The sequence below is a fragment of the Balaenoptera acutorostrata genome, chromosome 1, assembly GCF_949987535.1.
Source record: "Balaenoptera acutorostrata chromosome 1, mBalAcu1.1, whole genome shotgun sequence".
Taxonomy (NCBI): domain Eukaryota; kingdom Metazoa; phylum Chordata; class Mammalia; order Artiodactyla; family Balaenopteridae; genus Balaenoptera; species Balaenoptera acutorostrata.
This window is the reverse complement of record NC_080064.1, coordinates 44,840,933-44,856,792: the sequence shown is the minus strand read 5'-3', so window position 1 is coordinate 44,856,792 and position 15,860 is coordinate 44,840,933. Positions and strand designations below refer to the sequence as shown.

Sequence of the window (15,860 nt, the reverse complement as noted above, 5' to 3'; positions counted from 1 at the left end):
AAATTAGTTTCAAGCTGAGGCCTTAGAGAGTCCAGCTTCACTTTAGTGGACACTTGTAATAAAAGAAATTTAAAAAACAATAATGAGATATATTTTCCTACTATTGGCAAAGATTTTTTTAAAACCAGCCAACAAAGCACTGGAGACAGTGTGAAGAAAAAACCGTCACTCTCATGAACTGTCATTAAGTTTGTAAATTAGTACCCTCTTTTTGGTGGATAGTTTGGCAACATGTATCAAAAAGCTAAACATACATATCCAACAACCCAACAATTTCCCCTTCTAACTATTTGTGCTAAGGTAATCATGGCATTAAGTATTTAAAAATGAGGGCAAAAGGAAATTTATTATACCTTTTTTTTTTACTTGCAAGACTTAAATACAACGCAATGTTCATCACAGGAGGCTAGTTACATAGATTATGATACCTATATTCAAACGTGTACTATGGGGTCATTAAAACTGATGGTAAGGATTTATATTTATGGGCAGGGAACATACTATCAAGAGAAGAAAGCAGATTATAAAATAACAGGTAGGGACTTCCCTGACAGTCCAGTGGCTAAGACTCCACACTCCCAACACAGGGGGCCCACGTTCAATCCCTGGTCAGGGAACTAGATCACACATGCAGCAACTAAAGATCCCACATACCGCAACTAAGACCTGGAGCAGCCACATAAATAAATAAATGAATATTAAAAAAAAAAAAAAAAAACAGGTAGACTAATGAGGGTGTATCCCTCAAGATGGCGGCAAGATAGGTCTCCAAGCTACTGGGACACTGCCTGCCTGCTAGGAACTGTCAGCCCTGGCCCCCTCTACCTCAGAAGATTGTTGATCATTATGAGAATTCTAGAAATGCAGGGTACTTTGTCAAGACACGTCAGTCACTTTAGCTGTTTTCCCATCCACAGCACAATCAGCTTAAGGTGTTAAGAAATCCTTTGTGCTATAATAAGGGAGTTACAAGATATGCACAATGCTTGCCTTCACACTGTGGCTCTAACATGAGTGAAATGCACACCTTAAATGTTTTGAATCCTTTATTTCAGCCCACTGGTCACCTTAATAGAAGTGAAATTGGAATTATGTGACTGTGGCTGTAACTGTGCCTTGTTGGTCATAATTAAAATCAATTATGAAATTCCAAGATATCTTTAAGTTTGAAACAATGAAGTAAATACCTAATTTTGCCTGAAGAGCATAACTCTCTATTCTGGAGAGTTACTGTTAGATTGCTTTAGTATGATTATTATCTATCAAGAACTAATTACTGATCCACCAGAGGGCAGACAGCAGAAGCAAGAAGATCTATAATCCTGCAGCCTGTGGAACAAAAACCACATTCACAGACAGATAGATAAAATGAAAAGGCAGAGGACTATGGACCAGATAAAGGAACAAGATAAAACCCCAGAAAAACAACTAAATGAAGTGCAGATAGGCAACCTTCCAGAAAAAGAATTCAGAATAATGATAGTGAAGATGATCCAGGACCTCAGAAAAAGAATGGAGGCAAAGATCGAGAAAATGCAAGAAATGTTTAACAAAGACCTAGAAGAATTAAAGAACAAACAAACAGAGTTGAACAATACAATAACTAAAATGAAAAATACTAGAAGGAATCATTAGCAGAATACCTGAGGCAGAAGAATGGATAAGTAACCTGGAAGACAGAATGGTGGAATTCACTGCCGTGGAAACAGAATAAAGAAAAAAGAATGAAAAGAAATGAAGACAGCCTAAAAGACCTCTGGGACAACATTAAATGCACCAACATTCGCATTATAGGGGTCCCAGAAGGAGAAGAGAGAGAGAAAGGACTCGAGAAAATATTTGAAGAGATTATAGTAGAAAACTTCCCTAACATGGGAAAAAAATAGCCACCCAAGTCCAAGAAGCACAGAGAGTCCCAGGCAGGATAAACCCAAGGAAAAACACGCCAAGACATATACTAATCAAATAGACAAAAATTACAGACAAAGAAAAATTATTAAAAGCAACAAGGGAAAAATGACAACATACAAGGGAACTCCCATAAGGTTAACAGCTGATTTCTCAGCAGAAACTCTACAAGCCAGAAGAAGTGGCAAGATATATTTAAAGTGATGAAAGGGAAGAACCTACAACCAAGATTACTCTACCCACCAAGGATCTCATTCAGATTCGACAGAGAAATCAAAATCTTTACAGACAAGCAAAGAGAATTCAGCACCACCAAACCAGCTCTACAACAAATGTTAAAGGAACTTCTCTAAGTGGGCAACACAAGAGAAGAAAAGGACCTACAAAAACAAACCCAAAACAATTAGGAAAATGGTAATAGGAACATACATACTGATAATTACCTTAAATGTGAATGGATTAAATGCTCCAACCAAAAGACACAGGCTCGCTGAATGGATACAAAAACAAGACCCATATATATGCTGTCTACAAGAGACCCACTTCAGACCTAGAGAAACATACAGACTGAAAGTGAAGGTATGGAAAAAGATATTCCATGCAAATGGAAATCAAAAGAAAGCTGGAGTAGCAATACTCGTATCAGATAAAATAGACTTTAAAATAAAGAAAGTTACAAGAGACAAGGAAGGACACTACATAATGATCAAGGGATCAATCCAACACTTATAAATATATATGCACCCAACACAGGAGCACCTCAACACATAAGGCAAATGCTAACAGCTATAAAAGAGGAAATTGACAGTAACACAATAATAGTGGGGGACTTTAACACTTCAGTTACACCAATGGACAGATCATCCAGACAGAAAATTAATAAGGAAACACAAGCTTTAAATGACACAATAGACCAGATAGATTTAATTGATACTTATAGGACATTCTATCAAAACACAGCAGTATACACTTTCTTCTCAAGTACACACGGAACATTCTCCAGGATACATCACATCTTGAGTCACAAATCAAGCCTTGGTAAATTTAAGAAAACTGAAATCATATCAAGCATCTTTTCCGACCACAATGCTATGAGGTTAGAAATAAACTACAGGGGGAAAAAATGTAAAAAACACAAACACATGGAGGCTAAACAATACATTACTAAATAACCAAGAGATCAATGAAGACATCAAAGAGGAAATCAAAAAATACCTAGAGACAAATAACAATGAAAACACGATGATCCAAAACCTATGGGATGCAGCAAAAGCAGTTCTAAGAGGGAAGTTTATAGCAAAACAATCCTACCTCAAGAAACAAGAAAAATCTCGAAGAAACAATCTAACCTTACATCTAAAGGAACTAGAGAAAGAAGAACAAACAAAACCCAAACTTAGTAGAAGGAAAGAAATCATAAAGATCAGGGCAGGGCTTCCCTGGTGGCGCAGTGGTTGAGAGTCTGCCTGCTAATGCAGGGGACGCGGGTTCGAGCCCTGGCCTGGGAGGATCCCACATGCCGCGGAGCGGCTGGGCCCGTGAGCCACGGCTGCTGAGCCTGCGCGTCTGGAGCCTGTGCTCCGCAGCGAGAGAGGCCCGCGCATTGCGATGAAGAGTGGCCCCCGCTTGCCACAACTGGAGAAAGCCCTCGCACAGAAACGAAGACCCAACACAGCCAAAATCAATCAATCAATCAATCAATCAAAAAAACATACGCATCTGATTCAAGATCCTCATTAAAAAAAAAAAAAGGGCTTCCCTGGTGGCGCAGTGGTTGAGAATCTGCCTGCTAATGCAGGGGACACGGGTTCGAGCCCTGGTCTGGGAAGATCCCACATGCCATGGAGCAGCTGGGCCCGTGAGCCACAACTACTGAGCCTGCGCGTCTGGAGCCTGTGCCCCGCAACGGGAGGGGCCGCGATAGTGAAAGGCCCGCGCACCGCGATGAAGAGCGGTCCCCGCACCGCGATGAAGAGTGGCCCCCACTTGCCGTAGCTGGAGAAAGCCCTCGCACGAACCGAAGACCCAACACAGCCAAAAATAAATAAATAAATAAATAAAGTAGCTATTAAAAAAAAAAAAAAAAAAAAGATCAGGGCAGAAATAAATGAAATCGAAACAAAGAAAACAACAACAAAGATCAATAAAACTAAAAGCTGGTTCTTTGAGAAGATAAACAAAATTGATAAACCTTTAGCCAGACTCATCAAGAAAAAGAAGAAGACGAGGACTCAAATCAATAAAATTAGAAATGAAAAAGGAGAAGTTACAATGGACACCACAGAAATACAAAGCATCCTAAGAGACTACTACAAGCAACTCTATGCCAATAAAACGGACCACCTGGAAGGAATGAACAAATTCTTAGAAAGGTATAACCTTGCAAGACTGAACCAGGAAGAAATAGAAAATATGAACAGACCAATCACAAGTAATGAATTTGAAACTGTGGTTAAAAACCTTTCAAGAAACAAAAGTCCAGGACCAGATGGCTTCACAGGTGAATTCTATCAAACATGCAGAGAGGAGCTAACACCCATCCTTCTCAAACTCTTCCAAAAAATTGCAGAGGAAGAAACACTCCCAAACTCATTCTATGAGGCCACCATCACCCTTATACCAAACAAAACAAAGATACTATAAAAAACATTACAGACCAATACCACTTATGAATATAGATGCAAAAATCCTCAACAAAATTCTAGCAAACAGAATCCAACAACACATTAAAAGGATCATACACCATGATCAAGTGGGGTTTATCCCAGGGATGCAAGGATTCTTCAATATATGCAAATCAATCAGTGTGATACACCATATTAGCAAATTGAAGAATAAAAACCATATGATTATCCCAATAGATGCAGAAAAACCTTTTGACAAAATTCAACACCCATTTATGATAAAAACTCTCCAGAAAGTGGGCACAGAGGGAACCAACCTCAACATAATAAAGGCCATATACGACAAACCCACAGCAAACAACATTCTCAATGGTGAAAAACTGAAAGCATTTCCTCTAATATCAGGAACAAGACGAGGATGTCCACTCTCACTGCTATTATTCAACATAGTTTTGGAAGTCCTAGTCACAGCAATCAGAGAAGAAAAAGAAATAAAAGGTATAGAAATTGGAAAAGAAGAAGTAAAACTGTCCCTGTTTGCAGATGACATGATACTACACATAGATAATCCTAAAGATGCTACCAGAAAACTACTAGAACTAATCAATGAATTTGGTAAAGTTGCAGGATACAAAATTAATGCACAGAAATCTCTTGCATTCCTATACACTAACAACAAAAGATCAAAAGGAGAAATTAAGGAAACAATTCCATTCACCATTGCAACAAAAAGAATAAAATACCTAGGAATAAACCTCCCTAAGGAGGTAAAATCCCTGTACTCAGAAAACTATAAGCCTCTGATGAAAGAAATCAAAGATGACACAAACAGAGGGAGAGATACATCATGTTCTTGGATTGGAAGAATCAATATTGTGAAAATGACTATACTCCCCAAAGCAATCTACAGATTCAGTGCAATCCCTATCTAATTACCAAGGGCATTTTTTACAGAACTAGAACAAAAAGTCTTAAAATTTGTATGGAGACACAAAAGACACCGAACAGCCAAAGCAATCTTGAGGGAAAAAAACGGAGCTGGAGGAATCAGACTCCCTGATTTCAGACTATACTACAAAGCCACTGTAATCAAGACAATATGGTACTGGCACAAAAACAGAAATATAGATCAATGGAACAGGATAGAAAGCCCAGAGATAAATCTACACACCTATGGTGAACTAATCTATGACAAAGGAGGCAAGGATATACAATGGAGAAAAGACAGCCTCTTCAATAAGTGGTGCTGGGAAAACTGGACAGCTACATGTAAATGAATAAAATTAGAATACTCCCTAACACCATACACAAAAACAAACTCAAAATGGATTAAAGACCTAAATGTAAGACCGGACACTATAAAACTCTTAGAGGAAAACATAGGAAGAACACTCTTCGACATAAATCACAGGAAGATCTTTTTTGACCCACCTCTTAGAGTAATGGAAATAAAAAAATAAACAAATGGGACCTAATGAAATTTAAAAGCTTTTGCACAGCAAAGGAAACTATAACCAAGACAAAAAGACAAACTCTCAGAATGGGAGAAAATATTTGCAAACGAATCAATGGACAAAGGATTAATCTCCAAAATATATAAACAGCTCATGTAGCTCAATGTTAAAAAAACAAACAACCCAATCCAAAAATGGGCAGAAGACCTAAATAGACATTTTTCCAAAGAAGGCATACAGATGGCCAAGAGGCACATGAAATGATGCACAACATCACTAACTATTAGAGAAATGCAAATCAAAACTACAGTGAGGTATCACCTCACACCCGTCAGAGTGGGCATCATCAGAAAATCTACAACAACAAACGCTGGAGAGGGTATGGAGAAAAGGGAACCCTCTTGCACTGTTGGTGGGAATGTAAATTGACCTAGCCACTATGGAGAACAGTATGGAGGTTCCTTAAAAAACTAAAAATAGAACTACCATACGACCCAGCAATCCCACTACTGGGCATATACCCTGAGAAAACCATAACTCAAAAAGAGTCATGTACCACAATGTTCATTGCAGCACTATTTACAATAGCCAGGACATGGAAGCAACCTAAGTGTCCATCGACAGATGAATGGATAAAGAAGATGTGGCACATATATACAATGGAATATTACTCAGCCATAAAAAGAAATGAAATTGAGTTATTTGTAGTGAGGTGGATGGACCTAGAGTCTGTCATACAGAGTGAAGTAAGTCAGAAAGAGAAAAACAAATACCGTATGCTGACACATATACATGGAACCTAAAACAAACAAAAAAAAGGTTCTGAAGAACCTAGGGGCAGGACAGGAATAAAGACACAGATGTAGAGAATGGACTTGAGGACACAGGGTGGGGGAAGGGTAAGCTGGGACGGAGTGAGAGAGTGGCATGGACATGTATACACTACCAAATGTAAAATAGATAGCTAGTGGGAAGCAGCCACATAGCACAGGGAGATCAGCTGGGTGCTTTGTGATCACCTAGAGGGATGGGATAGGGAGGGTTTGAGGGAGACGTAAGAGGGACGAGATATGGGGATATATGTATATGTATAGCTGATTCACTTTGTATTAAAGCAGAAACTAACACACCATTGTAAAGCAATTTTAGTCCAATAAAGATGTTAAAAGAAAAAAAAAACTAAAAATAGAATTACCATATGACCCAGCAATCCCACTACTGGGCATATATCCAGAGAAAACCATAATTCAAAAAGACACATGCACCCCAATGTTCATTGCAGCACTATTTACAATAGCCAGGTCACGGAAGCAACCTAAATGCCCATCGACAGACAAATGGATAAAGAAGTTGTGGTACATATATACAATGGAATATTACTCAGCCATAAAAAGGAACGAAATTGGGTCATTTGTAGAGACGTGGATGGACCTAGAGACTGTCATACAGAGTGAAGTAAGTCAGAAAGAGAAAAACAAATATCATATATTAACGCAAATATGTGGATTCTAGAAAAATGGTACAGATGAACCAGTTTGCAAGGCAGAAATAGAGACACAGATGTAGAGAATAAACGTATGGACACCAAGGGGGGAAAGCGGGGACAGGGTGTGGTGGCGGTGGGATGAATTGGGAGATTGCAATTGACATCTATACACTAATATGCATAAAATGGATAACTAATAAGAACCTGCTGTATAAAAAAAAAATTTTTTAAGAACTAAGTACTGTACATAAACATAGTTGCATATATAAATTTAAAAACTCAACATGTATTATATGATCCTAGTTATGTAAAACTGTATGTTGTTAATACACACAGAGAGATGTCTGAAAGAATGTCAACCACTGTGAACGGTTTAGTGAACTCTTAGTAATGGCATTTCAGGAGATTTTAAATTTTTCTTCTTTATATGTTTCTGTATAATCCTTTTAATTAGCTCATTTTTACAACAAGAAAAACAAATTTTAAAACTGTGAAAAACTCAAGCACAAAAGATTTCTTTTTAAAAGGAGTTTTGATATTAGGTACCTTTTTTTTTTAATGATTTATTGATTGACTGATTGATTGCTATGTTGGGTCTTCGTTTCTGTGCTAGGGCTTTCTCTAGTTGCGGCAAGCGGGGGCCACTCTTCATCGCGGTGCGCGGGCCTCTCACTATCGTGGCCTCTCTTGTTGCGGAGCACAGGCTCCAGACGCGCAGGCTCAGCAGCTGTGGCTCACGGGCCTAATTGCTCTGCAGCATGTGGGATCTTCCCAGACCAGGGCTCGAACCCGTGTCCCTTGCATTAGCAGGCAGATTCTCAACCACTGCACCACCAGGGAAGCCCAATATTAGGTACCTTTAAGGCTCCTTTAAATATTATTCTTTCGAATGGTTCTAAGTAAGATCTTTTTAATTCAGAAGGAAATTACACCAAAATAAATTAGAATCCCTTTACATAACTCAAATCTGGAGATTTATTCATCTCTGAAATGCACTCTTACCAGAATTACAAGGAAGCCATAGTAGACACTAAGAAGTATAAAATACACTCAATACTTGACAGTACGATATAAATTTTCAACTGGTACCACTCATGGCAACACCTGAAATCTATATCTGCTTCCTCTAGCCCCAGGGTCCTCCTGGTAGTATTGGGTTGACCAAAAAGTTCGTTCGGGTTTTTCCGTAAGAAATATCCCAATATTTTACATAAATCTTACCTCTTCAAGCTTCTTCTCAATCTCCTTAAAGACAAGATTTGCCTTAAATCCATCAACTGCAGAGCTGGTTGGAGCAGCCTCAATTTGATGAGTTCTAAAAGAACTGGGTAAAAGAATCGATTTCAATCCATGGAGTCATATAGGTACTAGGTTTTTCAACATTTATACAGTAGTAATTTTCAAAAACCCTAACAGAGATGCTGTGCCTTTTACCCAAAGGAAACTGTTATTAAGCCAATAAAACAATTAAGCTTTTCTTCCCATTTTACAACAAATATTGAGTGCTCACTAGGTGGTAGGCCTTGTCCTTGAAAATATATTAAACCAACGAACCTACCCTCATGAAGCTTCTATGCCACTGGGGGAGACAATGAACATGCAAAAAATAAAGAATATAGTTACTATGAAGAAAATAAGGCAGATAAAGGGCATATAAAGAAAAGTATATTTATGTGTGTTGGTCTATTTCATTTTTTATTTTTTAAAGATTTTATTATTTATTTATTTAATTTATTTTTGTCTGTGTCGGGTCTTCATTGCAGCACGCAGGGTCTTCTTTGAGGCGTGCGGGCTCTTTCATTGCGGCGTGTGGGTTCTCTCTCTAGTTGTGGCACACAGGCTCTGTAGTTATGGCGTGTGGGTTCCAGAGCACGTGGGCTCTGCAGTTTGCGGCACGCGGGCTCTCTAGTTGAGGCACGCGAGCTCAGTAGTTGTGGCGCAGGCTTAGTTGCCCTGCAGGCATGTGGGATCTTAGTTCCCTGACCAGGGATCGAACTGGTGTCCCCTGCATTGTAAGGTGGATTCTTTACCTCTGGACCACCAGGGAAGTCCCTGGGTGGTCTATTTTAGACAGCCTAGTCAGATAGGCCTCTCTGAGGAGGTGATATTTAAATTAGGTCTTAAATTATGTAAATGAGCCAGCCATGTAAAGATTTAGGTGGAGAAGTCAGCTCTATACTTCCAGTATAAAGAACTAGATGTAGAAACTAGCTTCGCAGTTAAAGGAACTATAAGACGGCCAGTATGGCTGGAGTAGAGCAGAGGAGAAGGACCTAAGGCCACAGAAACATGCAGGGCAAGATAACAAGGGGCTTTATAGGTCACAGTTAAGAGTTTGGGTTTTATTTTAAGTACCTTGAGAACTGCAGGGTATAAGGTGGAGAGTAGCACAATCCAATTTACATGTTTTAAAAAATAAATCTGGCTGCTAGCTGGAAAATGGACTATAAGAGGGCAAGTGAGGAGGCAGGGAGACCAATTAAGAGGCTACTGCAGTAGTCCAGGCAAGAGATGATGGTGATTAAACGGTGTAATGAAGTGGGGAGTAAGCAGAGGTTGGACTCGAGATTTATTTTTTAGCTATGATACAAGATATGAATTTACCAACATCCGTCTATTGGTTGCTTGATACTTGGGGAACAACCATAGATAAATGGCCTGATGTGGCAGAAAGAACATAGTCCCTATAGCTACAAAAGCCTGGGTTAGAATCCCAAGGCTTCCTCCACTCACTAGCTATGCGATTCTGAGCAAGCTTCTTCATCTCTGTGCAACCTCTGGTGGGGAGGCAGGGAAGAAGGTGGAGGGTGCCAGTGACTTTGCAGAATTAAGTGGAATCCCGTGTGGAAGGTACCTAGCAGAGACCCTGGCCCATGGTAAAAAATGACAGCCACGACTATTACAGGCTGCAGAGCCTCAAGCGTTAGATGCTGAGAGAAACTGAAAGGTCTGAAGAAGATGAGGGCGCCTTAGGATTTTAAGTAATTCCTCTGACATACCACAAGCATCCTGGCGGTGGCTGAGGCCAGGACTGGAACAACAAACATGGGAAGGATATACTTGAAGGAGTCAAGAGCGTAGCAGCTGCTCAGTAAGCAAAGCATTTCTTTCCTTCTTTCTCTACCTCCTCTCCTTCCTTCTCTCTTTCTCCCCACCCACCCCACCCATTTCTCCTTTCCCTTCCCTTCCCTTTCCTTCTTTCTATCATTTCATAAATATTTAATGACTGCTTGCTACAGGCCAAGCATTGTTTGAGGTACTGGGAGTACAATGGTGAACAAGTCAGACCCAGTCCCAGTCCTCACTGAGTCTATATTTTTCCAGGAAAAAAAGATGTAAACAGACAAAATAATTACAAGTATTAGGAAGCCGACAAAAAGAGGAACCTACTTTAGGTTAAGGCAGTCAAGGAATGATGTCTCTGAGCATGTGAATTTAAGCTAAGACCCAATTAAAGGAAGAAAAGGAGCTAGACATTCAAAGAGGAAACTTGCAAAGATCCTGAGAGAGAAATAAAAGAGGACCAGTCACTAGAGTACAGTAAGTGGGGGGAGAATGACACGAAATGAAATTGGAGAACTGGGCAGGGACCAGACCATCCAGGCCAAAGTAGGGAATTTGGGAAACCACTGAAATGATTAAACACGGAAGTGAAATAGTTTGATTTGTGATGTTTCTTACAACTGTGCAGACAATGAATTGGTGGGGTTGGGATGCAAGAATTTAGGTGGGGAGAGGGTTATGAGGCTGCTGGAGTGGTTCAGATAGGAAGTGGAGGCAGTCTGCCAGTGGAGATGGAGGGAAGGAAGTGGATTCAAAACATTATTTTAAACATAGAATCCATAAGCGTTGCTGCTGGGCACGAGAGAGATCCAAGGGGGAGGGGAAAGAGCAAGGATGGTTTAGGTGTTTGGCCTGAATAACTGAAGGGATGATAGTGCCATTTATTGACAAAAGGAAGAATGCAGTGGGAGTAAAGGGGATCAAAGTCCCATCTCAGGCACAGTCAGTATGCTACCGTTGTGAGACAAGAAGGCAGTTGGATATGAGTCTGGAGCTCAGAAGCAGTCTAGGCTGGAGATAAAGTCGGATAATCATTAGCATAATGAAAGTATTTAAATCAATGGGAACAGACAAGCTCACCTTGAGGGAATTCTAGAGAAAGAAGTAAGCCTAGGACAATACCCTGTGGATCTTAATTATTTAGAAGTCTGGGAGGGAAGAGGAAGCAGTAGCCAGTGACGCAAGAGGAAAACTAGAAGAACATAATGTCATAGAAGCCAAGAGGGGAGAAAGAATCTGGGAGGGAGGGAGGGAGGAGGGGAGGAAACTATGTCAAATGCTGCCACAGGTCAAATACCCACTGGATTGGCAACATGAAGAGTTCAGGTGACCTGGACAAAAGCAATATTAAGCAAGTGTTGGAAGGCAGAAGTCAGTAAAGGTTACAGTAAATTAAAGAGTGAATAGGAAAGGGAAATAGAAACAGTGTGTCTCTTTTGAGACATTACTTTCAGGGGAACAGTGAAATGGAGTGGTCTCTGGAGGGGAGGGTGGTATTAAGGAAAGTTTGTTTTTGTTTTAAGATTAACATATTAGAGCATGTTTGCCTGATGATGGTAATGAACCAGGGGAAAAGAGATAGGAGAGAAGTCTTGAGAAGGTGAAGGGGGATGAGATCTAGTGACCTATGAAGGAAGAGGAGGAGACTCAAGGGAAGAAGAGGATCAGATGGGTATAAATGCCAGACAGGTCTATAAGTCTTGGGATGGAAGATGAGGGAGTTTGGGTCTAATGGCTTCTGTTTTTTCAACAACATACAAGGCAAAGTAATCAGCTGAAAATGAGGGTGAAAGGAGGGTATGGAAAGTCTAAGAGGTTGAAAAGTGAACCTACTAGAGAAATCATATTAATATCACAACAAGGAATGGAAGTAAGCTGCCACCATGCTGAAATACATGCAATTCTCAGAGCATGGCATGCTACTTCATACTTCCATGCCTTTGCCCTTGCTGCTCCCTGCGTCTGGAACACCTCTGTCTTAGCAAATTCCATTTTACCCTTCAAGATCCAGGCCAGGAAACTCTCTTTCTGTGAAACCCTACTAAATGTCAGCTTCTCAAGAGCAGATACCACAGCTTTTTAAAAAATAATCTTTATTTATATCCCCAGTTCCTGGCACACAATAGGTATTCAGTAGTGACTGAATAGAACTGAATTACAATGAATTCTCTCTTAGCTAAATTCTATTTTTTTCCTGTTCCATTTAGAGCAGAATTATCTATGGTACACCATTTTCTCAGTCAAAAGTCTGAATGAGTGACCTAAAATCAAGTGGTTACAACTAGTCCTCCACAAGCCAGTTTCATTTCATTAATAGTCCAAGTTTTCAGCCTTTAATCATAAACATCACTGTGCCCTCTCCAAGCTTGCCACTTCCTAACTGTATGTGATAAAATAATAACTGACACTTTTCAGCGTACGTACAAAGTATCTTGATACTTTATGGGGCAGAGTTCAGACAAGTTCTGACAGGTCACAGATATTTATTTTGCTTCTGTTGAAAATTTCACTCAGTTAATGATTAACCAACTTTTCATCTAGATTAGGGAAAAATAGTTAATATATAAAGTTATATCAATATTTTCTGAAAATCCCTCATATCTTACAATTTATTTGATATGTGCCCTGCTCTAGGGAAGCTAAATATAACTTATGTAAACTCAGAAAATAACTTACTCATATTACAAAAGGATGCACCTCATGATTTCTTTATATTCAAAGTTCTTTTAGCAGAAACTAAAGTCTGATTATTTTTATTTTTTTTTACCTTGGTTTATACATAAGTTTTCTGGAATAAATCTAGTATATAAAATGTTGGAAGGGACTCTGAAGATTAACTATTTAGTGTATGAATTCCCTCTGTGCTTCCTGAAATTTTCATTCTAAGGCCTAGAACACAGGCACTGTTTCAACAATGTCAAAGATCAGAAGCACAGAAGAGCCAACAAAACAGGAAATTTGAACTCAGATAGATGAAGGTTAGAGTCTTGACCACGACCACTTAAGACTCTCTTTAGATAAATTGTTTTAACTCTGATCATCAATCTCCTCATCTATAAACAAGGTACAAAACTTACCATGTGGGCTTTTATGAGGATTAAACAAAGAAGTGCAGACGAAGCACCTAGCATGGTCTTGGTGCTCATACTAGGCCCTCAAAAAGTGGTTGTTAAAGAACTATTACAACTCAATAATAAAAAGACAACCCAATTTTAAAATGGCCAAAATATCTGAATAGGTATTTCTCCTAAGATATACAAATGGCCAATAAGCACATGAAAAGATGCTCAACATCATTACCCATCAGGGGAATGCAAATCAAAACCACAATGAGATGCCACTTCACACCCACTAGGATAGCTAAAATAAAAAAAACAGACAATAACAAGTGTTAATGAGGATGTAAAGAAATCAGAACCCTTATAATGGAATTTTATTCAGCCATAAAAAGGAATGAAGTACTACATTCATTTTTATAACATGGATGAACCTTGAAAACATTATGCTAAATGAAAGCAGCAGTCACAAAAGGCCACATATTGTATGATTTCATTTATATGAAATATCCAGAATAGGCAAATCCTTAGAGACAGAAACTAGATTAGTGGTTGTCAGAGCCTGCAAGAAGTGGGACTGGGGAATGACTGCTAATGGGTACATGGTTTCTTTTAGGGGTGTTGAAAATGTTCTAAAGTCAATTGTGGTGATGATTGCACAACTCTGTGATATACTAAAAACCACTGAATGTACACTTAAAATGGTGAATTTGTGGCATGTAAATTATATCCCCAAAAAAGCTGTTAAAAATCATTTTTAAAGTGGCTGCTGCTGTTTGTAGTGTTTAGGAAGAATACAGGATCCTACATTTTAATCAAATCTCCATCCCTAAATCTAACATTTTACCAGTTTTACCAGTAATTAGTCTGTTCAAATTAGAAATGGTTGTGCAACACACACAGGACTAAAGAATAGGGTTCATTTGCAATCAGCAACTCCCTGTGACCTCTGAACAGGCACATGGCCCCATCACAGACAGAAATCCAGCCCAGAAAGCCAAACTGTGGACTTCAACAGGTTGGATATGTCCCCCACTCTGAGCTAAAGATTAAAGTTCATCTTTTCCAAACTTCTAGGTGACATTTATAATTTAATATATAAAACCATTTTCAACAATTTAACCGGTGACGTGAACTACAGAAATAGGAAAGAAAAAACGAAAATGCCTAGATAAATCAGAAATCAACAGTTTATTGAGCGACTCAATGAGTGGCAGGTACTTTTTGTTAGTTATCTAATCCCTGAAGTAGATATTTTCACTCTTTTCTAACTGAGGGAAAGGTGAACATGTCCAAAGCAAGCAGTGTGACGGAAAAGTTGATGGGGTGCTCTTTCCACTGATCAACACTGCCTCTCTGATAATTCCAGCCTATAAAAAAATTTAAAAAGATGTCGCATACAGGTGACATTTCAGTAGTTTTATAATTTCTTCATTCTAACTGCTAATTAATTGGTGGCTACATTAGTATGGAGAAAGATAAAAATCAGATAAAATTTTTGCATGTGTTCTTAAATATCTCTTTTTAAATGAAACTAAGGGACTTCCATGGTGGCACAGTGGTTAGGAATACACCTGCCAACGCAGGGGACACGGGTTTGATCCCTGGTCCAGGAAGATCCCACATGCTGCGGAGCAATTAAGCCTGTGCGCCACAACTACTGAGCCTGCACTCTAGAGTCTGCGAGCCACAACTACTGAGCCCACGTGCCACAACTACCAAAGCCCACGCACCTAGAGCCTGTGCTCCGCAACAAGAGAAGCCATTGCAATGAGAAGCCTGTACACTGCAACAAAGACCCAACGCAGCCAAAAATAAATAAATAAGATTTTTAAAAAATAAATGAAACTAAAATTGTGTGTGTGTGTGTGGTGTTGTGTGTGTGTCCACTGTGTCCTCTGAGAAGTCCCGGAGGTAATAACAAGCACTCAGCCAGCAGCCACATTGTGGTTTCTAAATACCATTCTCCACTAAAAGGAACCAGGGCTCTTTGAAGAAATGGTTTATCCTAGGGCTGGGGCAGGGAAAATACAGGATGAGCCTGGAATACCTTCTTGAGCTAGAAAGCAAGGAAGTATTCAATAGAATCACAAGACAGTACAAGTCAGCTAGAAGGGGCTCCTGCTGGCTAAAGCAGGGACATTTTGAGTATCAAAATAAATGATACTAATGAATTATAACCCACTGAATAAAATATGAATTCATGAGTTCATACTGATATATTTATCGATATAGATGGATATGAATAAATTTTTAAATGGGGGAGAAG

At 39.3% G+C, this 15,860-nt stretch overlaps 1 protein-coding gene across 2 annotated transcripts in view; it reads right to left on the bottom strand.

Annotated features, from left to right (window-relative positions):
* Positions 1-15,860, bottom strand: part of SCP2 (sterol carrier protein 2) — a 158,441-nt gene that overhangs the window by 26,667 nt on the left and 115,914 nt on the right. For both annotated transcript variants that reach the window (XM_007164440.3, XM_007164441.3), the window contains one exon: positions 8,694-8,796. In XM_007164440.3, coding sequence (XP_007164502.2) covers positions 8,694-8,796 — 103 coding nt within the window. The remainder of the gene's footprint in view (positions 1-8,693; positions 8,797-15,860) is intronic.